Source organism: Anas acuta, chromosome 8 (genome assembly GCF_963932015.1).
Source record: "Anas acuta chromosome 8, bAnaAcu1.1, whole genome shotgun sequence".
NCBI classification, from domain to species: Eukaryota; Metazoa; Chordata; class Aves; order Anseriformes; family Anatidae; genus Anas; species Anas acuta.
This window is the reverse complement of record NC_088986.1, coordinates 14,972,170-14,995,881: the sequence shown is the minus strand read 5'-3', so window position 1 is coordinate 14,995,881 and position 23,712 is coordinate 14,972,170. Positions and strand designations below refer to the sequence as shown.

The 23,712-nt window shown below is 39.8% G+C and overlaps 1 protein-coding gene across 2 annotated transcripts; it reads left to right on the top strand.

Moving 5' to 3' along the window:
- Positions 1–282: 282 nt before the first annotated feature.
- Positions 283–22,070, top strand: LOC137859988 (vitellogenin-2). 2 transcript variants are annotated; one of them, XM_068689667.1, is made up of 35 exons: positions 283–420; positions 535–555; positions 661–812; positions 2,221–2,472; positions 3,068–3,229; positions 3,317–3,465; positions 3,710–3,860; positions 3,967–4,124; positions 4,214–4,379; positions 4,948–5,073; positions 5,428–5,646; positions 6,048–6,265; positions 6,427–6,524; positions 7,098–7,222; positions 7,345–7,446; positions 8,079–8,198; positions 8,285–8,474; positions 10,048–10,141; positions 10,255–10,440; positions 10,919–11,063; positions 11,185–11,404; positions 11,492–11,667; positions 12,037–12,723; positions 13,197–13,247; positions 14,114–14,203; positions 15,083–15,295; positions 15,387–15,529; positions 15,919–16,057; positions 16,606–16,741; positions 17,194–17,380; positions 17,709–17,800; positions 18,847–18,944; positions 19,654–19,813; positions 20,728–20,889; positions 21,727–22,070. In XM_068689667.1, exons 1-35 carry the CDS (start codon positions 351–353, stop codon positions 21,843–21,845), a joined length of 5,577 nt encoding a protein of 1,858 aa, XP_068545768.1. In that variant the 5' UTR covers positions 283–350; the 3' UTR covers positions 21,846–22,070. The 2 variants fall into 2 exon arrangements, with proteins under 2 accessions (XP_068545768.1, XP_068545767.1); XM_068689666.1 differs by having other exon boundaries at positions 11,182–11,404.
- Positions 22,071–23,712: the final 1,642 nt, after the last annotated feature.

Genomic DNA, 23,712 nt, shown 5'->3' with positions numbered 1-23,712 from the left:
AACATAACCTGGGCAAAATCAATCTCATCTGTGGCAGGACCACGTACCAGCAGCAAGCCATGGCTCAGTCTAGGAATCAAGTAACATGTCTATTGTAAATTTATTGCAAGTGACCTAGTAAGAATTTTTTTTAATAAGATAAGTGGAAACTTTTGGAAAAGCCAACAAAAGTTTTATACAAACAAACAAACAACAGTGGGATACCAAGGTATGGCTTGATTTTCAGTTTTCCGTGTGAAGAAAAGGTACGATTGCAAAAAGGGAAGTGTTTACATAAACTGATAAAAAACTTGAGAATTCAGCAGAATGCAACCACGTGTTCCTGAGCATTCTTCCATAAAAGTCTCGCCATGCCTGGCAGAGCCCCATTCACCTTCACTATGAGGGGAATCATACTAGCCCTAGTGCTCACCCTTGTAGGTAAGCATACACGTCCCTTCTTCAATCCTCTTTCCTGGAATTTTTTTGGGTTCACTGAAAACAATTAGGTTTAGACTAAATGTTACTTACGTGATTTTCCATCTATTTTTGCAGGTAGCCAGAAGTTTGATATCGGTAAGTGAATTTCTGTCTATAAGCTTTTACCAGTGACTTTGTTACGATGACTATTTATTAGAACGTGCTTGCAGCTATTGTGAAAATGGCTGTTATTTCCCACAGACCCAGGATTCAGTAGCAGAAAGAGTTACCTGTACAGCTATGAAGGCTTTATGTTGAATGGGCTTCAAGAAAGAAGTTTGGCAAAAGCTGGTGTGCGCTTGAGCAGCAAGCTAGAGATCAGTGGACTATCAGAGAACACCTACCTCCTCAAGGTATCGCGTCTTGTTCCAAACATACCAGTCAATACTGAGGTGCAAATCATGTTCATTTCATTGCATTTTGCTCACTTGTGTTCTAAGAAAGATGTAGGGTACAGATCTAGAGACTTAGCACTGTAGATTTCAGAGAATGATCTGCAAACTGAAGTTGAAGTGAGGAGTGATTTAGCATCCAACCGCTTACAGGTGCTTGTTGTGAAAATTGTTCGTAGCAGGTGCTTCTCATGACTTACTATCAGAAATAGAGGTGCAAAAATCAGGAGTTCTGTTAGAAAATGTTTAATTGTAATTCAAGGCACTCAAGTATGCTCTGATTTTAAGATTTAATTCAATTCTCAACAAATGTTTCCAACTTTGGTGGGGAGCCTGGACTTGGGTAGGTAAAATCATGGTCATGCAGGCGATTAATAAGTGTAGATTATGTTTACACACTCGGAAAAAAAAAAAAAAAGCATCAAAATGTAGCACGTAGCAATTATTAGTGTCTGAATAATGCAAGAAAAGATTTGTACATGTGAAAGCATACCTCTTAGAGATGGGTTTTGACACGTCCAAAATAAACATTTAAGACAAATATTTTGTCTGTTTAATTTATTTACAAAGAAGAGCATCTTTCTGGGCACAGAGTTTAATGACAAGAGCTTTAGCAGAGCAGTAGATCTTGTTTCATTAATGAAAACAAGATGTCAAAGCGATTAGCTAGGAACTGTATTTCTCATTATAGTCCTCATCCTGAAATTGTTACGTTGTGCATACCAGGCTGTGCTTGGAGAGACACCTGAATTAGCAGTGACCTTCCCAAAACTAGTGAAATTGCTTCTGATTTGTATGGTGCTGTATGGGGAATAAAAGGTTTATAAACACATTTCTAATTATGAAGAAACAAACAAATGAGTTGTTTTAAGCAATTCACAACTATCAAATATGACAAGTAGCTTAGTCAAAGCAACAAGCATTTTGGGAGGGGAGGAATTAAAATGAAACATTCTAAGACTTTAAAATAAATAGAATGGTTTTACCTTTTTATAATAGATTTAATCTAAAGCAGAACCTGGTACAGCTATTTTAATTTAAGGCTGAAAAATAGGGATACATTTATTTGAATCTATTTTATAACTTTTTTGAATATTTTTACCTATATAGTTGATGTTTAAAATCTTCCTGAGAGATAATGGGGGTATGTTAATTGTTTCTGTACCACAAAAGAACACCGCTGAGCACCTTGGACTTGGATGGGCTAAGCAAGAGATGGAAGAATCAAGTGCTGTATGGCTATCTAAGCCTATATTTGGAAGGAAAGAGTATATAACTAGTCATTATGTTAATTTCTTCCAATCTGTTTACATATTTAGTACCGAAGTAATTTTATTCATATAAATGTTCTTCTTAAAATTCCTCTCAGGTCCGCTCCCCCCAAGTGGAGGAATACAATGGAGTCTGGCCCAGGGATCCATTCACTAGATCTTCCAAAATCACACAAATGGTCTCATCATGTTTCAGCCGGCCTTTCAAATTTGAATACAGTACTGGACGGATCGGAAACATTTATGCCTCAGAAGACTGCCCTGATACGTGTGTTAACATAGTGAGAGGAATCCTGAACATGATGCAGATAACCATTAAAAAATCACAGAATGTCTATGAATTGCAAGAGGTTTGTTTTTCCCATTCTAAAACTACTTTATTGAAAGGATGTGTTCTGTTTAGGTGCGCTTCCTCCATGTTCCTGTTTATTTTAATCTATTTTCAGCCATCCGTCATGAAAAGAAGTTGATTTTCATTCACAAGAAAGAAAATGTGTGTGTATGTGTTGAAGGAATTACTTCTTCTGGATCTTTTAAAGGCATTTGTAGAATTGCTTTATGTAAAATGTAATACTTTCAAGAAAAAGGAAGTATTAGCTATGAATGCATTTGTTATATTGCTTCCCTGATACAGCTATTTGATCCATTTATTTGTTCATTGTTGATATTAATTAATTGATTACTTTTTCTCAGTTCCTTGACTGAGTTTAAAATATCCATTTCTGTTCAGTTTTTTAGTTCAATAGGGTAACTAGTGAGTAAAGTTAACAGATTTCAAAACATTATTCAGTATATTCTTACCCAAACATAGCTTATCCTTACCCAAAACATTGTTCAGAATATCTTTACTCTCCTACTGCTCCTTCAGAAGCAGTAAAACTTCCTCTCATGTGGTGAAATCCTGCTATAATTAGGAAGTCTTGTTATCTCTTCTCATCTATACAGTCTGGAATTGGAGGTGTTTGCCATACAAGGTATGTCATCCAGGAAGACAGGAAGAATAGCCGAGTGTCTGTTACCAAAACTGTAGACCAAAATAATTGCCAGGAGAAGGTGAAGAAGAGTGTTGGAATGGCTTACATCTATCCCTGTCCTGTCGACACAATGGTATGTGAGACATGAAAAGACCTTCCTCACAACGAGCACGGCTGTTCTGTCCCCACTTACTATTCGGGTCTCTCTGTCCTTCTCTAGAAAGAAAGGCTGGTAAAAGGGACTGCGGCCTTCTCCTACAAGCTCAAGCAGTTGGACGGTGGCACCCTGATCACAGAGGTTGCGTCGCAGCAGGTGTATCAGATCTCGCCATTCAGCGAACCTACTGGGGTTGCTGTCATGGAAGCAAGGTAGGCAGGCTGTGGGGCTGTCTCTCAAAGCAAGAATAACAACGGTTTGTACCAATCTGAGGACTTTATCCATTAGAAAACTGTAAGATTTTACTGTGGTTGGAAAAATCAGTAAAGACCAAAAGAGATAATGTCTCAGTATCATCAAACCAACAAACAGATGAGGCAGATGGGGGGAGAGAAAAAGAGAGAGGTAATTCACTCCTTACCTGACACTTTTTCGTTCCTCTCTGTCTCTTGACAGACAACAGCTTACCTTGCTGGAAGTGAGAAGTGAGCGGGGGAGCGCCCCAGACATTCCCATGCAGAGCTATGGAAGCCTTCGCTACCAGTTCCCAGACGCACTGCCACAGATGCCCCTCCAGCTAGTCAAAACGAAAAACCCCGAGCAACGGGTATAGAATTTTTAAGCCTTCAAATTGCTTTCCTACAATTCCTCCTGAAATACGATCAGAAGTACCAAGGGAATTAATTATGTGTTCACTTTCTCTTGTTGTTCAGATAGTAGAAACACTGCAGCACATAGTCCTGAATAACCAACAAGATTTCCATGACGATGTTCCACAAAGATTCCTAGAGCTTGTCCAGCTCTGCCGAATAGCAAGCGCTGACACTCTTGAGTCTATCTGGAGACAAGTTTCAGACAAACCTCGTTACAGGTATTTATGTGTATAATTTTCTAAGGAACTTTACTTTTTTGAGAATTGAGAGCTAAAATTAAGGACTTATTTTTCTAACCTACTTGCAGGCGATGGCTACTGAGTGCAGTTTCTGCAAGTGGCACCACAGAAGCACTACAATTCATTAAGACCAGAATTCGCAATGATGAACTTAACTACATTCAGACTCTTCTAACTGTTTCTTTGGCTTTCCATTTAATGAAGGTTGATGAACACACTCTTCCAATAGCAGCAGTGAGTAAATCCACATGAATCTTTCCTATATGATAACAGAAGGAATGATAATTGATGACATCCATTGGTTATAAAGTTTATTATAAAGAAGATTCTCCCCTCATGTATAACGATTTTGTACAAAGCATGATCTGTGAATTTCTTTTGGCATTATCTATATGAGAGAAGAGTGTGTTTCTGTTTTGCTACAGTAATATAAAAGTCTTTCTCCCATAACAACTTCTGAGAATAATTCCCATTTTAGTTTGCTGGAGTCATGTCTCATGCTGTCTACAGACAAACCTTTGTCCATGTTATTTCTTACTTCTGAAACATAAATGGTGGCTTGCGTGTTACATCATTTAAATAGCTCTTTTAATTGCAAAATATTCCTATAAACCAGAAAGAGCCACAAGTTAAAATGCTAATACAAACCCTAGATATTTTGACACTATGATTAGCGTAAGCATTTATTCTGGGCAGGATTCTCACCATCTCTAGTCAATAATCCTCTTCTTAAATAGGAAAAAAAGAATGTTAAGTAAAAATGCATAATTGATATACATTTTGTTTTAAAAATTTCCTTCAGGATTTAATGACCAGCTCTAGAATTCAGAGAAGTCCAATGCTTCAACAAGTTGCCTGCTTGGGATACAGTTCTGTGGTCAATAGATACTGTTCACAGACATCAGCATGTCCTAAAGAAGCTCTTCAGGTATGTGTCTTTTTCTCAGATTCTTCTTAGTAGCTTATTAATGTGCTTTAGTTTAACTCTTTTCAGCTACAGTATGAAAATGTCAGCTATACATATTTCAATTGACTATTAACAATCAATTGGACAAATACATTTCATAGCTCTCCTACAGAACAAAAGCAATTAATCATTTTACTAATGTAGATGATAAATGAAAACAGTTTTCCCATCCTTTTTTTTTTTTTTCTCAGCCATCACTGAATACCTGTATTAAAACAATTTGCTTTATTGTGATAGGTTTTTTAGTGTCTAAGGAGATTATTTTGGCTAATGTATACATTAGGCAGAAAAGGTTGAACTGTGATTTTTCCATAGCCTGTCCATGACCTGGCAGATGAAGCAATCAGCAAGGGCCGTGAAGACAAAATGAAATTAGCTCTGAAGTGCATTGGTAACATGGGAGAACCAGCCAGCTTAAAGCGCATCCTGAAGTTCCTTCCCATATCTTCATCCAGTGCTTCTGATATCCCAACCCACATTCAGATTGATGCTATCATGGCCTTGAGAAAAATAGCTTGGAAGGACCCCAGAACTGTAAGTACCACCTAAAATAGTAAAGCACATTCACTGTGTCAGTTGGATTACTCCAAAGAACGAATCTGTTGTATTATCTACAGTTGTTTCTTCCAATTTTATTCACTGATCTCTGAATGTCAGCCTCTGAATGCAAAAAGCCATGCTGATGTTTTTTTGATATGTGGACATTTATTTCAGATCAGTGCCATCCCTTCTTGGGGCTGTTCTCATGTGGCCCCATTCAGTTGTGTTAATAAAACAATATGGAATGATACAGTAAGCCAGATTGGGAAGCTTTTCTGCAGGGACAGTAATCCTCCCACCCCCTTCCCATATTTCTTGTGGGTTATATGTAGATCCATTCTGCAAAAAAAGTCTAAATTATTGGTAATTCTCAATAATGTATTACCTCTCTACAGGTGCAGGGATATCTCATCCAGATCCTTGCAGACCAGTCACTTCTCCCTGAAGTGCGAATGATGGCTTGTGCTGTTATCTTTGAGACAAGGCCTGCCCTTCCTTTAATAACAACAATAGCTAATGTGGTGATGAAGGAGAGCAATTTGCAAGTGGCCAGTTTCGTGTATTCCCACATGAAGGCTTTGTCGAAGAGCAGATTACCGTATATGTACAACATGTAAGTAGAGACAGGAATAAAGTGTGTTTTTTTCTGCAGATAATAAATTCTGCTATATTCTTGTTAGTAATCACGCATATGCTAACAAATTGAATTCAGTTTCATATTCTGGTGGAGTGCAGTTTATTTATGGATATTATTACCTTTCTTATTTTGTTCAGATCTTCAGCTTGCAATATTGCCCTTAAGCTGCTGGCCCCCAAACTGGACAGGCTGAGCTATCGGTACAGCAAGGTCATTCGTGTTGGTGGTTACTTTGGTGAGTAAAACATTTCAGTGACTGGGAAATTTTCACTTCAGAAATCTCTTAAGAGATACTGAGTCCTTTGGAAAAACACATGTACAACATTTGCCAGTCCCTGTGCGAGTTATGTCTAGGAAAGTTCTTTCCTTTAACACTGCTGCTGGATGCAAAAAGAGATTCAGTAAGATACTTGATAAGTTTAGTTTCTGAAACAATTAGTTTATTTCTTCCTGAAAAATTGATCTCTTTCTTCTCAAAAACTATGGTGGAAGCTTTCCTCTTTTGCTGCAGTAATGTGTATTTAGCATACTTCATGTCAGTTAAATGGTCTCTCATTTCATTTCCCTGCTGTTACAGCATCCTGTAATTCTGTAAAAGATGCTGCATTGGAAAAAGAAATTGGATTAAATGCAACAGTCACATATTTAAACATATAGGAGTAACCATTTATTAAATCGAGCCTATATAATTAAAGCTTATGTCATGATATATCTTAGAGCCAGTAATTGAAAAAGATGCAGTAATACAATCTTGAATGCTAAGCAGAAGGTTAAAAAAAGATGTGTCTTTTGTTTACTTCTACCACAGATAACTATAGAGTTGGTGTTGCTGGCGATGTCTTTGTTATGAACAGCCCAGGAACAATGTTCCCATCAGCAATAATTTCCAAGTTGATGGCAAATTCTGCAGGTTCAGTGGCTGATTTGGTGGAGGTAAATATTTACTTAAATCAATAATAAAATAAATAAAGTGAATTTCATATTAAAAATTTCACTACTAAGTTTCCACTCTGTAAGTATGTTTCAGACCACTCCTTCTCATGCTGTTTTGGTAGGTTGGTGTCCGAGTGGAAGGCCTCACAGATGTTATAATGAAGCGAAATATTCCGTTTGCTGAATATCCTACGTACAAGAAGATAAAGGAGCTTGGAAAAACTGTAGGTGGTTTCAGTAATGTAATGTCTGAGTTATATGAAATGGTATTTAATGAGGCTTGTCATAGTAGTTAAGCCCGTCTCAGAGGGTGTTACCCATGTAGCAGCCAGCTTGAGTATCTCGGTGAGAGAGGGATTTGCAGTGGGACTGCGGAAGATATTACTCCTGTAATGTCTATGATAGCTTTCACCAATTTTACTGCTGCCCTGCTTCCTCCCCACCTCAGGTATGACTGCAGGAACAGGGAGGCAAGCAGGAAGGTGGATATTGCTGCACAAAACATCTCTTATGCCTGGCAGGTTTTCTCCTCCCTCCCTTCATTTATCTAGCTTAGTTTACAAGATCTCTCTGTCTGGTGCTGTGCTTTCAAACTGGGTTTAATGGTACAAATGTCCGAGACCCTCTGTATTAGAGTAAATGTTATTTCACTAGAATACCTGTGGATGGAAGGCTATTTGTGGGCACCTCAATGATACGGAGTAAATCTGAAATAGTGCCGCCAAGCTATTAACAAAAAAAGTAAAGAAATGCAAGGGGCAAAGGAAAATTGCAGGTTTGTCATTAACAGTCTTCATCGCCTCGCTAAATTGTCATTTATAAAGTGTTTCATTAAGGAACTTTGCTTGTTCCCTAGCTGCTGGGATGGAAAGAGCTGCCAACAGAGACCCCCTTGATATCAGCCTACTTGAAAATATTTGGCCAAGAGGTAGCCTATGTCAACATCAATAAGGAAGTCCTGCAACAAGCTATGAAGGTACCAGGGGCTACTACTTCTCTTTGCAAGAATTGACACCACTGTAATTTCATGTCCTCACCTCTTGGATCTCTATTTGCTGGCAGACGATAGTAGAACCTGCTGACAGAAACACAGCGATGAAGAGAATTGCCAACCAGATCCGCAATGGCATTTCAGGACAGTGGACACAGCCGGTGTGGATGGGAGAGCTGCGATATATAGTTCCCAGCTGCCTCGGCCTGCCGCTGGAATACGGGTCATACACCACTGCCCTGGCACGTGCTGCAGCCAACGGTGAGTAGGGGAGTACGAGATGTGCTTTGCTAGCTCCGAACAGGGGCTGGGAGGGACAGGCTGAGAGAGGCTGGAGAAGGACGTAGAAGAAAAAAAATGATTTTTGTAGTGTTTTGAAACACAGGAGGGGAGGTAGTAAAGATGTTTGAAGAGAAGCTGGTCACAGTTGATTTCTGCCTCATATTTGAATGCATTGAAGACAGAGGAAATGAGGTGAGAATCTGGGAAACCAGAGGGAAAGGTCACAGCATTCAAGGCCAGAAGACATGAATGCTGTGTAGGGAGCTAACTGCAGGAATGAGCGGAAGGGGGTAGCTCCTGAGAGAAGCAGGCACAAACTAACCAGGATTCTGTGGTGACTGACAATCAAAAAACAGCTAACTGTAGCATTAGAGAAGGCAGGAAGAGAAGAAGGCTTGGAAAAGTGAGAGTTTTGTTTTAGCAGAATGAATATGCAAGTATGAGTTGTCATGAAGAGAATTCACTGATCATATGGTTGTGCTACAGACTTTTAATTGAGGTGATAGTCACCCTTCCTTCTGCTGACACCACATAAGGGTGAAGAATTAAATATAAATACGCGTGCTCTTTTTACACTCTCTATGCATCCTCTCTTGGCTGCTCTTGTTTTTTGTTATCTTGCTTTAATAACATCTTTGAAACTGTGCCCCACCTTCTTGCTGTGGTGTTTTTTGGTTTGGTTTGGTTTATGTTTTGTTTTGAATAACGTCCTTGTAGCCAAAGTAGGGAGGTATGGACTGGATGGATGGACTACAGAGTGAGTGACAGCTGTCTGGACTGCTGGTCTCAAAAAACAGTTAACAGATGAGGGTCTAATTAGTGGCTTGCTAGGAGCAACGCTCCTCAGTTGTCAGCACTTGATCATTGTCTCCGTTAACAATCTGAACTTAGGAAGAGAAGCCACCCTCAGCACATCTGCAGATGAGATCAACGTGGGGAGAGGTCACCATGCTGGGGGTCAGGCTGCCATTCCCTGGGACATTGACAGGCTCAAGGGATGGCCCAGCACAAGTGTGCTGGAATTTGACATAGGCCATGAAATGTCCTTCACCTGGGATGGGTTAACCCATGCAAGTGTATATAGACTGGGCATCACCTAGACAGACAGCAGCTCTGTAGAAAAGGGCCTGGGAGGCCTGGTGGACAAGCAGATAGTGAATCGGCAGTGTGCCCTTGTGGTGATGAAGGCCAACTGCATCCGTGGCTGCCAAAGCAAGAGCAGAGCAAGCACCAAAATGGTTTTCTCCCTTTACTTACCACATTTGAAGCTGCGCCAGAAGTTCTGTGTCCATTTTGGGGTCCTTAGAGCAAGACTGGGGGAAGTCCAGCAGCAGATCACCAAAATCCTTGTGGGCTGAAGCATGTGAACGCAGAACAAGTTTTCTGCATAGTTTCTCTATTTTTCGGACTTGAGAAAGATCTCATCTGTCTTGTTTTTCAGCCTTTTTAGCTGTGTTAACAGAAGAGATTACCTCTTCCTGAAAACAGTGGCTTGCTTACATTCAAGTCCTTTCAGTTTTACCATTTTTAAATGTTGTTTTGTTGGTTGCAGTCGATGGAAAGATGACCCCACCTTTAACTGGAGATTTTAGACCTTCTCAGTTGCTTGAATCCACCATGCAGATTCGGTCTGACATAAACCCAAGGTAGGGTAGGTTTCTAAGTCTGTAGATATTAATGGAAGTCTTTTATGAAAGGGGGAACCTCAAGCTAAAAAAAGAACACCTGTCTTACACATGGCCACCTTGCTCTGTTTCAGCTTATATGTACATACAGTCGCAACAATGGGTGTCAACACAGAATACTTTCAACATGCTGTTGAAATTCAAGGCAAGGTCCAGATGAGAGTGCCAATGAAGTTTGATGCCAAGATAGACATGAAATTGAAAAATATTAAGATTGAAACAAATCCATGCCGTGAAGAAACTGAGATATTGGTTGGAAGGTACTTCATTACTTCATAATTTTCTGCAGCAAAAAGTAGCCTGAAGTTCACAATTCACTGACCTCTTATGGAGGTTTCTAGATACACAGTATGATTTTTTCAGTGTGTAGCATAAACTTTACTGTAAAAAGCAAGGGATAGAAATAAGGGAAATAAAGGTCACAAGATGCCTAAATTATTTAGGAGCTTTTTTTTTTTTTTTTTTTTTTTTTTAATTTCTTATTTTATTTTTAAGTACATGTCTCTCATGTTTTTGAAATTTGTTTAAATTTGCCTTACTTTGGAAACTTCCAGTGATGTGTCTCATATTTCTCTCTTATTTGTCTTTAACAATAATTCTACATATGGTTGTGTATGCAATTCCTACGTTCAAACAACATATTTCTGTGATGTCATGTGACACTGACAGGACATCATTCATTTAATCCAAAAACATGGCTTTGGAATTATTTGCCATTTTCTGTGCATATTTCCACAGGCATAAGGCTTTTGCTGTATCAAGAAACATAGGAGAACTGGGTGTTGAAAAGAAGACCTCAATTCTCCCAGGAGATTCTTCATCAAATATCGTGGAAGAACCTTTCAATCCAACAGAGGGAGCTTCCAGGGAAAGTTTCACAATGGTAATCTATTCCCTTTTTCTTATATAATAACATTAACCCCTTCTGTGCTGCTGTCTGCAGCTTTATTCTTGCCTATGATATGCTCCCAGTGGTATTCACATGCTCATCTCCACTGCAGCAGGGGCCTGACAGCATTCCAAGGAAACATTCCCATGACTCTCAAGAGGATCTTCTCCATGGCACCAGAAGAAAAACACATAAACGAGACATTTGCATCAAACTGCATCGTCTTGGTTGTCAGCTCTGCTTTTTCAGAAGGTCACGAGATGCCAGTTTCATAAAAAATACATATTTGCACAGATTAATTGGAGAACATGAAGCTAAAATTGTTTTGATGCCAGGTACAGTACTGAGCACGAGCCTTTTCTTAATAGATTTGTTAGTACTATTTGAAGAGGTATAACATCATCCATGCAATTGCTGTGCAGTTCAAACAGATGCTGACATTGACAAAATTCAGCTGGAGATTCAGGCAGGATCCAGAGCAGCTTCCAAAATAATTCATGAAGTAAACTCAGAGTCTGAGGAAGAGGATGAGACATCTCCATACGAGGACATTCAAGCTAAACTGAAGAAGATTCTAGGCATTGACAATGTGTTCAAGGTAAGAGATTTTGAGCATGGGGGAAGATTTTTTCAGATAAATGAAGTCAGGGGTTGAAGGCTAGTGTGGAAAACTGGCTCAGGAAAGCGAGGATGGGGCTAGTTTGAAGGGTGCTGGGACTGTCAGCCTGTGTCATGTCAGCAGGGTTTGATTCTAAGTGGTGCATCCAGCTGGGGCTGGTCCTTGATGCCAGGGCAAATATCAGCTGGGAAAAGTGGATCTAAGTGCAGCTTCTGTGGTGAGTGAGGCCAGGAAGTTTTACCAAAAGACTGTGGTGAGCATTTCATCTGACACACAGGGATATTTTATTTTGTAATATAGAACCAGATGTATCCCCTCTCTTGCACTTCCCTTTGAACTGTTCTGCAGGTTGCAAACAAAACACGACACCAGAAAAAGCGACCTTCTAAGAAAGAAAACACTATGCTAACAGAGCTTGGGACAGACCCCAATGCAAAAACTCCCTCCAGCTCATCTTCTGCCTCCTCAGCTCTTTCCTCTTCCTCATCATCTGCTTCCTCTCCTGATCATAGAAAGCCCATGGATGAAGATGACAATGATCAAGTAAAGCAAACTAGAAACAGAGACACAAGCCGCAAGAGCAGTAGCAGTAGTGGTAGTGGCAGGAACAGCAAGAGCAGCAGTAGCAGCAGCAGCAGTAAGCACAGCAGCAGCAGCAGTAGCAGCAGCAAGAGCAGCAGTAGTAGCAGCAGGAGCAGCAGCAGTAGTAGCAGCAGGAGCAGCAGCAGCAGTAGCAGCAGGAGCAGCAGCAGCAGTAGCAGCAGGAGCAGCAGCAGCAGTAAGAGCAGTAGCAGCAGTAGCAGCAAGAGCAGCAGCAGCAGCAGCAAAGGTAGCAGTAGTAGTACTAGCAGCAGTAGCAGCAAGTCAGTGAATCACCACAGCCATAGGCATCACTCAAGATATCTGAATGGCAGCAGCAGCAGCAGCAGTAGCAGTAAGTCAGTGAGTCACCACAGCCATGGGCATCACTCAGGACATCTGGAAGATGGCGGCAGCAGCAGCAGCAGCAGCAGCAGCGCGTATTCCAAAATATGGGTAACTCATGTTTGTCAGTAAATTGATGCTGCTAATATTTGTGAATCACAATCCTGATGGCAGTTGGCTTTGCATCAAATTATGAGTTGACACAGTATATTTTAGCAACATAAAATTTCAAAATCAGTTCTGCTAACACACCTGCAATTGTTGGATCAGATGACTCCTTTGAAACATATCAAAAGTTTCCACAAGACTGCTGAAACTTTTGTTATAGGCAGGGAAGCATTTTTGGCCAATTTACTGCTTTCTGTCAATACACACTGTTTCTGTCTTAATTTTGCAGTAGGAACATTAATGCTTTATATAAAGTATTTCAAGTCTCACATTATGCGCTTGTGACTAAGCATACAGAACTATGCATGAATGATAATTAGTAAAATTCTTACTTAGTTCCCAGTGCTCAATTTCAACGTAATTGCAGCATTTATTTTCTTCTGAGGCTTTTCATCTTGTTCTTGTTATTTTCAAAGGGAGGTCATGAGATTTATCAGTACCGCTTTAGATCAGCACACAGACAAGAGGTGAGTTTTCTTTCTTCAGTAAATTAAGTTTGCAATCTGTCGTGAGTCAAATGAAAAACCTTAAAGACTCCTTGTTGTCTTTGTTGAGGAAAATTACAGTACTGATAACATTTAGAACACTAAATTGACCATGATGGTTCTTCTGAGACTCAAAAAGATACTCCTTTGTGTTGTGTGCATGATGCCATTTGTGGTTCTGCAAAGTAGACACAAAGCCTCTACCAAAGCTTGGGACATTTGCCTGGCTTTGATCATTTGGTGTCTTGGGTTGGAAAAATTGTTGACACACACTGGGGTAGGTGTGTTGACAAATGTGGGAGGATATCTTAATTTATGGTACTTTAGTTCAGCAGAAGATACCTCACTAGGGTATGATACAGCCAGGGGCAGTGAAATTGTTTTGAGTGTTCCTTGAAAAGTAGAACATTTGGCTGTGTGTCTCTATTCATTTCATCCTTTCCAGTCATTTGGTTCATTCAGTATGTGCTCCAGGTGATCAGGCCCTTCCAGATATAAAATGAATCAGTTCTGATCTTTTGTATTGAAACAAGAGGCTGGTTCAGTTTGGCTTGATCTGGTTCCTTGCTTTTGCACAAAGGGGAATTCTCATCTAGATGTGTTCCTTATTTGTCTCTTCTGAGAGGTCACATATACTTGACTAAACAAGATTTTTCAGAGCACGTATTAAGCAGAATGAAGCATATTATATTGCAAGTCATTGAGCTGCTCAGTGTTGGAATGCAAGTTTATCACTAATAAGTGTCATGACAGATAATATTCTGCAGCACCTTCTGGTGCAATTTCCTCAACTGTGGTTTTTACATTACCTCCTTAATGTATTTTCATGATGTATTTTCTTCTTGCAGTTCCCAAAAAGGAAACTCCCAGCTGACCAATACAGCAGCACATATTCCTCTACAAGATCCAGTCGTGACACATCCCGAGCTGCTTCCCGGGTTAGTTGCATCATTTTTAGGGTTTTTGACAGTTTGGAAAAATGGCAGATTGGCCCTGCATTTGCAGTAATTGTACAGCTAGGACAATCTTGCAATAAGGAGGGAAGTTGAAGTGGTGCAGTGCCAAGGCGTTGGTAGTAGTGACCAAGGCTAAGAGGAGCATCAGAAGAAGGCACTCTCCAGAGATGGCGTGTATCACCTTGGCTCCTCACCAGCACCCAGCCTGATGCATGCAGGCTTGCTGCCTGGGGAGTAATGCAGTGAAGGAATTGCAAGTCATAGCATGCTTATGGTGCTGCTGTCAAGGGGAGGGGTTCTTATTGAAGAAATGTACCAGGTTATATTTAGTGTTGAGGTGTTGTTCAGGCACCTGCCTGTCCCACAGAGCCCACAGCTGAAGTGTGAGGTGAAAGCCAGCAGACCAACCAGGCAGGTAAAGAGAGGGACAGCTGCTGGTGGATGGTATTGTGAGAAGGATTGGTGAATACAACTGACAGTTGATGTTAGTTAAATTTAACAACTTTTTTTTTTTTATTCACGGGCAAATATACGGGTGTTAACAATAAAGCCTAAATCATATAGGCATTACTGTATCCTAATGTTATGAACATTTCCATGGTATCAGCTCAGTAAAAGGCACAAATTTTGGCTCATGTCAAATACAGTGATAAAATCCATCTGTGCTTGCAGAGGCACATGCACGCTAAGACATGTGCAAGAGAATTTATAGGCATCTATAGGTATGGTACATATGCTGGTATATATTTGCAGTTCATTTTTTTATTTTTTATTTATCCATCCAGATCTTGCATCTAAAATGTTCCACAGTAACTCCTTTATAATGACATTCTTTGCATACTTTGTTCCCCTTCTTCTTAGCCTAAATTTTTGGGTGATGTCAAAACACCAGTGTTAGCTGTTTTTCTGAATGGCGTTAGTAACAATAAGAAGACAGGAGGCCTCCAGCTCGTGGTGTATGCTGATATCGATTCCATCAGGCCCCGGATGCAGGTATTTGTGTCAAACCTCACAGATTCAAGCAAGTGGAAGCTCTGTGCTGATGCTTCAGTCCTCAATGCTCACAAGGCAGTGGTAAGGCTCAAAAAATAGTTATATAAAGTTATATGCATCACAGGAAAATCGTGTTCCATGTGTTTAAAAACAGACCATTTCTCCACTGTAGGGTTACCTGAAATGGGGCCGGAATTGCCAGGACTACAAGGTTTCTACTGAGCTGGTAACTGGGCGGTTTGCTGGCCACCCTGCTGTACAAGTGAAATTGGAGTGGCCTAAGGTTCCTTCAAGTGTCAGATCAATGGCAGAATGGTGAGGTTTTAGTCTCAGTCATTTATGATATTTTTCAACTGTGAAAAATCAGCATCCACCTATGCAATTCTAGTGATTAAAGTACCAGCTATTTTAAATTCTGTGATCTGCCTGAGTTCTGTCTTTGGACATAAAAGTTGAATGGGAGATCCTGTAGTAATCCTGTAGTAATGTTCAGTAATTCCTCATGCTAGACAAAATTACTGAAAACTGAGGAACAGATTCTTCCTTTCAGTGAACACTTGATCAGTAAAGCAGAGAATGGTTGTGGGGACACGAACAATGATCCTGAATATGCCACTTACACATAGATGTGAGGCAGATGGGTTTGGATGTACCTGTTTTTGCCTCACTGTTTCACCAGATCTTTCTCTCTTGAATTTTTGAAGGTTTTACAATTTTGTCCCTGGGGCTGCATTTATGCTGGGGTTCTCTGAGAGAATGGACAAGAATCCTTCTCGACAAGCCAGGCTGGTCGTGGCTCTAACTTCTCCAAGAACATGTGATGTTGTTATCAAGCTTCCTGATGTAAATATGAAACATTATCCTCACTCTCTCTCTCTTTTTTTCCTTTTCTTTTTTTTTTTTTCCTGGTAGAAAAATGAGATTTATTTATTTTTTTTTAAATTACATTGGGTGAATTCTGAGAAAGAAAAGTTAAGTAAAGTAAGCCTCAGTTTGGGTGTAAATGATGAAAACAGCTTTTGTTTATTTTTGACCTTTTTTTTGTGTGTGTGTATATATATATATACAGAATGGGTACTCATGAAGTGCATTTCCATCTCTAGTACTCCATAAGTGTTCCCCTAACCACCAATTCCCAATTACGGGAAGTAATTCATTCTCTCCCAAATGCTATCTGAATGACACACACCACGAGAGAAAACAGAACCAAAAAGCAGAAGCAAAAAACTCGTGGACAGTGAGTCAGATGATTTGTGTTTATATAAATTATTTGTCAGCCAAGGTAGAACAGACTGAAATCAATTTCAAAATAGGAGAAAAGGCTATTTTAGCTTTTTGCTGTGAATACCCATCACAAGTGTGTTTTGACTGTTCTTTGAATTCCTTTTTAGATGATCCTCTATGAAAAAGCCATGAGACTTCCCCTGCCACTCCCTGTAGGTCCAAGGATACCAGCTTCAGAGCTGCAGCCTCCAATCTGGAATGTCTTTGCTGAAGCCCCCTCTGCAGTGCTTGAGAATTTGAAAGGTTGGGATTTAATCTGGTTTGGAAGCAGGACATCCTCAGTCTCTGGAATGACTTGAAAATCTTCTTTTTTTTTTTTTCTTTTTTTTTTTCTGGCATTATTTGTCTCCAGTTAATTAAGAAATAGACTGTAATAATGCAGGGATGATTCAATTGGGAGAGAAAATTGTGCTACAAGTACAGAAATCAGCAAGGACATGTCAGGAAAATCAAGGTTGACAATTATCTGGCCTGTTAACATATAAATTTCTGGACATTATTTTGTTAGATAGACTATATTTTTCATGCCTTTTTTTTTTTCTTGGTAGGCAAAAGCCCCTGTAATCCATATAAAAATATTGCATAGTAAAAAAGGAATATAAAGCTAGAATAACATAGCACTAAAAGTAAAACATTCAATTTAATGAGTTTCTTTTATGGCAAAGCAAATATTCACTGGCTTTCTATTTAAACAGCTCGCTGCTCAGTTTCACACAACAAGATCACAACCTTTAATGAAGTCCGGTTTAACTACACGATGCCAGCAAACTGCTATCACATCTTGGCTCAGGATTGTAGCCCTGACCTTAAGTTCCTGGTGATGATGAGGAATGCTGAAGAAGCTATGAACCTTAAAGCCATCAACATCAAGCTTGGCAGCCAGTAAGTAACTCCTGCCAGATGCTGGGATTGTGAGGGACTACACTGTCCACATTTAACAGGGGAGAAGCTTAGATCTAAGCTATACTGACATTGTTGTGCAGCACGTGAGATTTCACCATTTTCCTTATTTACTTTCCATACGTATTGAATGTGATTCCTGTGACATCATCCTGCATTTTAGGTGACAAGAATACTCCTGAAGTAATTTAAGCAGTTGAAATGAGTTCATGTTTTGACCAGTGATATTTAGAAAGCAGTAAAATCATTTTGTCAATCTGTGTTTATGAATGTGGTACAAACAGGGTATGAATGCTCTTCTTCTTAACAGTGAAATTGATATGCATCCTGCAAACGGACAGCTGAAACTGCTCGTGGACGGGGTTGAAAGCCCCTCAACAAATGTTTCACTCATATCTGCTGGTAGGTGATGCAGAATCTGTTTTATTTCATTTTCGTGTATATGTTAGGAGAAAGAAAGAAAGAGAAGACAAAAAAATATCTAACAAAGATTTCCCCAGTTTGTGTTCACTGACTATTTACACCTTTTGCTGTAAGATTATTATTTAAGAATTTGTATTTCGCTTAGTTGCATGTGAATATTTATAAAGACAGATTAGAATGTAGAACTTCTGAAGTAGCCAAACTGAGCAAAATATAACCACCGCTTCATACATCACTGTGGCTCCCATTGGAGTTACAAATTTAAGAATTGTATCAGATATACTATAAAGCCTCGCTTGGTAAAACTTTTTGAAGTAAAGCTTTTCTAAAATTCACCACCCTTATATACAATAGGCTTTCCTATTTTGATTTGTAGGTATAAATTTGGTTAGCATTCTGAAATCTGCTAGGAATAAATATGGACTACTGTGTGTATACAGAAAAAATAGCCTGCTTTCTTCTCTCAAAGCAGGAATATTTTTTCTGTGAAAGGACACAGGAGGACCTTGCCTCATTCTGTACAATGCAGTCAGGGGCAAAATATAATGCAGGTGTTTCCTGACTGTATATCTGTAGTATTCAAATCAGGCTAAATCTTGCTGAAACTGGGTTAGCATCTGCCAGTGCTGAGCTCTGTCCTAATTATTATGCACTTGGTAAGTGATAATTATGCTAAAAATAGCTCCAGTGACAATCATGTTGTTTTCTATATTTTCTTACTCCTATATAATATAGTCAGGGCCTTGTATTATGTGCAGAACTGCACAGATGATATAGGTAGCTCTGTAATTGTTTCTAGAAATAAACATGATATGCTAATAACCCAAAGAGAAATAATAAATCTGTGATAATTAAATTGTTTTCCAACTTTTTACATACAGCTAGAATTTAAAGCAAAAGAGACAAAAGAGCATTTTGAAAACATGACAGCAACTTTTTCTTAAAGAAGATAGATTGGGTTTGTTTTAGTGTTGGTTTTGGTGGGCTTTGATTCTTTTTATTCCTTTTTTTTTTTTTTTTTCTAGGTGCTTCTTTGGGAATCCACAGTGAAAAGCAAGGCCTTGTACTTGTTGCCCCAGCCTATGGCATTGATAGATTATACTTTGATGGGCACACATTCATGGTAAAGTTCTTCCTCTTCATAAGCTTTGATGTTGAGAAATTTCTGATAAGATTCCATTAAATTTGTGTATGAGTGCAAGAGTGTATAGTGGCAAAGCCAAATTTGTCCAGAGCCCCCCAAAAAGCAAAACTAAGAAGATACTTCAGCCAGCATTGCAGAGTGCTGCTCTTTATTCCTGAACAGGAGATCTGAGAATCTTTCTCCAACGGTAATTCCTTATCCCTATAGTACAGGTGTGTGCTGGAAAATGAGCCTGTGAGTATGCACAGACTGAGTCAGCAGCACATTTGCAAGAAAAAAAAAAAAGAGTTTTCAACTCTTGTCTATGTTTTAAAGGCTGTACTAGAAAAAATGTGAAACAGAAATATAAGAAAACAATATTATCATACTGTATCCATCGCCTACTGGGAAAACATCCATCACACAAAAACTTCAGCATATTAATAGTCTAGACTATTACTAACTTAATACTCTAGACGGGCACAGTAGATTTTAAAGGCTCTAATACAGTTAAAGACACCAGTGTCATGGGAGTTTGGCATCTGTTGTGAGAAGCTTTTTAATTCTCAGCAAAGAAAGCAAACATTTTAAACGTTTGTGCATTAACTTATACTGGAATGCATCTATATAGAAAAACTCTACTACATAGTGATTTTGTTCATTTGTTTGTTAATTTGAAATGCTTTTGCCTTTTTTTTTTTTCTGGAAGATTCAAGTTGCTTTATGGATGGCAGGGAAAACATGTGGAATGTGTGGAAAATATGATGCAGAATGTGAACAGGAATATCGGATGCCCAATGGATATCTAGCTAAAGATGCTGTGACTTTTGGTCATTCTTGGATTTTGGAAGAAACGCCTTGTAAAGGAGGTATGCAAGCTGTAATGCATTTAATATAGTATCACTGCAGTAGTTTCAGTAGATTAGGATCTTATGTGGTACTCCATTCTCTCAGCTGAGGTTATGATGCAACAGCCTACCATAGTGGAAGTAGGAAAACGAGCATGTTGCTTTTGTAAACCTGATGGGAAGGACTTACTTGCTACCTGGAGATGACTTTTACATGTTTAACTGTACAATATAGGTTACTTTTCTGTGTGTCTCTGTAAAGAATACTGGGCACCAAACTTGCTTTAGATATATATGCAGTACATGACCATGTACACAATAAAATTCACACAGTTGGTAGCAACTACACTGTGTTTCCATTCAGCCTATAGAAGAAATTGCTGAAATTTTAGAGACTAAAGCTTATAGTCAGGAATAAACTGTAGTTTGTTTAGCTTCTCACATGCTTCTAACTGCTTGTCCTGGGAAACCAAAATGAGACTGGTATTACTGGCTGGCAGCAATGACTTTTGCTTGCTCTCTGCAGCAGTTTTGAGTCTGAATAACAATGGTAATGGTGTAAATCTTTACTGATTATTTTTATTTGTTCAGAAATACCCCTTTTCTTTCCACTGATGAATACTCAAAGCTTTTGAATGTGAGCCAGTTTACTTTGCAAAGTGTTTATTGGAATGTATATCAGACTATGTTTCTACATCCTAATCTAGAAATTAAACCACTTACACTGGAAATTAACTTTTTGTAGCTCCATATCTAATTAGCCAATTTGAAAAGCTTATCAGTCAGTGGTGCTGCTTTACTTATGAACAACATACAATTTTTATAGACACAATTTGGTTGCTAATGTGAAACATCATTGGCAGATGGGTCAGTCTGGGGAGATCTGAAGATGTTGTACATAAGAATGTAAACTACCATCAGTGATTCTGTTGCAGCTTGTAAACTTCATCGTTCATTTGTGAAGCTTGAGAAGACAGTTCAGCTTGCAGGTATAGAGTCCAAGTGCTACTCTACGGAGCCTGTGCTACGCTGTAGGAAAGGATGCTCTGTCACCCAGACGACTCCAGTAACTGTTGGTTTCCACTGTCTTCCAGCTGGTAAGTCAACAGAAATCTTGCTGAATTGGAGCTGCACAAAAGCCCAAATGGTGCCTTGACTCATCAGTTATTACACTCGAAACATGGGATTGGTCTGACTGAAGACCTTTACCTGTTTTCATTAATACGTAAAACTTTCTTTGGTGACATACAGATGTTTTTCTGTAATTTTACAGAAATTAATTAAATGCAACAATCATTAATTGTTGCATTTAAAATCTAAACTGGATGCCCCTTCATGGAGCTTTGATCTAACAGAGTAAGGGCAGGGTAAGAGCACACTCAACATTGTGATTCTGCAGAAAACGTGCGTCCTGAAGCATGTGATGATTCAGGCTTATATACAGAACCCTGAAACAGGGGTCCTCATCTTTTATATTTTTATATGTCTCTGCCTTTGGGAAATAATCCTATTTCCCTCTGCTGATTTGGGCAATAGATGGATAAGTGTGGACAGGATTCCTGCCCACAGGTACAGTAATACTGGAGTATGTCTCTTTCATAAGTACATAGTAGATATTAAGAGATCAGATTAGGTGGATATAGATTACAGAGATGATAGGTTCATGTCTGTTTCCTTCAAGGCCACAATATCCTTTCCTAAATGTATTATTAATAAAACTCTGCATGGAAGAGTAGTTATCAATGTAGAAATTACTTACTACTTAAGTGGATTTCCTTGAACGTCTCTGTTTGAGTTAGTCAGATAGAAATATGTGTAACAGCTAGGAGAAGCCAAGCCTGGTGTAATTAATGACTAGTGCAAGGTAAATGCTGTATCTTGCAAAACTGCTTCTGAAGTGTACTATTTACTTTTCATTTCTTATTCACCATCAGATTCAGCTACTAGCATGACTGACAAACAGATGAAATTCGACCAGAAGTCAGAGGATATGCAGGATACTGTTGATGCACACACAGCATGTTCATGTGAAAATGAAGAATGCAGTACATGAAGCTGTACACTGCAGCGCAGGAGAAAACAGAAAACATTTTAATGTTCTTACTGTGTGGTCTAAGAAGACTCGTCTTAAGAAACAATAGAAATACTAAATTAAATACTTAAAGATGTGTGGAATTTTCCTAAGTAATTTAAAGTATTAAACTTTATTATTGTAGAAGCGGTTCTAATTGCCTATAAATATCTGATTTCGTAATAAATATGTGCATGGAAAGATTGATGAAGGCTTTTTTATTTCACTGGATGTAGAAAGAGGAAATCCACATTGCTTCTTTTTGACCTGCATTTCGTAGACTTCTTGAGTCTGTGACAGCCATCTGTGTAGACATGCATCAGGCAAGTGTCTGTGTCTGGCCCCACCGGGGTATGTGTTAGGTTGAGCAGCAGAAGCTGCATGCCAGGCTCCTGCTTGTTTCCCCCACTGCTTTCTTCTCTGGTGTGCACCGCAGCAGAAACTGATCAGCTCCGAGTGATGCAGCACCCTCTGCTGCAGCAGCACAATGTGGTGCTCCATAATAACGAGGCGATGAGCCAGTGCTGCCATAGGGAACAGCAGGATCAGGGAATAAGCCTGAACCTCAGGCCTCTGGACAAGGCTGCCCTGAGGGATGCAAGAGTACCTTATGTTCCTGAGACTCCCCACACAGAAGCTGGTACTAATCAGGGGGTCTCCAAACAGCCCCTGGGTGTGATGCCCACCCGCAGCAGGTTTGCGTGGTCACGGGGACAGGCGTGCTCCTCTGTCCTGAGTGCCAGAGGGTGCCTGGGGGTATGTCCCAGGTTAGTGTTTCATGTGTGACCCTGGGGCCGTGCTGGCAGGCTGAATGTGCACGCTGGGTGGGTTTTCTGTGAGAGAACCACCTCAAGAGGCAGTGCAGACACAACCACTGATGTCAGTGAGCTCCTTGGTAGCTTAAGTCATCAGGATTATCGCACTATTTCAATAGAAATAGCATTGTTCCCTTTTATATTTATCAGTCCGAACTCTTTAGTGTTCTCCTAATTCATATGTGCATAGCCATTTTTATAACTGACCACATTCGCTTCTATGTTGAACTCTGTTAAGCAAAGCAGAATGTGATCCTACTGAGGTGTTAAAAATGTAACTCTTCAGTAAATTAACTAAAAGAGAGCAAGTAACTCAATTCTTAAAAAATCAGCAGCAATGAAGACAAAATGGCGCTTACCAGTGAACATGTGGAGCATAGAGTTGATTGTTGGGTAAAAGACCTGAGAAAGTTCTGTAAGAATTGTGCCATTTTGCTTTCCTCTGCAGCTTTGGCACCTTCAAGCATATGCATGTGTATGCATTTTATAGTTTGGAAAGGTAATGTTGTTAGAACTGAAAGGAAACTGAAAGACAGGCATGAGAGGCAGACACAGTTCAAACGTTGTCACTCATGGGCGGTGGCAGTAATGCTGTGAGGTGCCTTCCCTCCAAGCTGCAGAATTTACTGGGGCTTGTAACTCTCGTGGAAGCATGGACTTGACCAAGGCCGCAGCCAGCAGGACCTGGGGCTCAGCACCAGGCTGGCCGGCTGGCTCCCCAGTTCCCAGCCAGGGCTGGAGCATGGCTCGTGGGAGGCCATGGCCTCATCCTGCCTCTGTCTCTTTACCTGACACTGCAGACATCGAGCAGAGCTCTGGGGAAATGCTGTCCAGGGCCACTCCTGGGCACAGCAAAATTGGTCATTACCTCAAAGTTGTCTTACTTTTTTTTTTGTTTGTTTGTTTTGTTGTGTTGTTTCCTTTTTCTTTTTTTCTCCCCCCCCCCCCCCCCCCCCCCTCCCTTTTAATCAGGCTATTTTTTCTGGAGAAATATGAACTGTGAAGGGGTGTGAGTATATTTGGGGGACAGAATG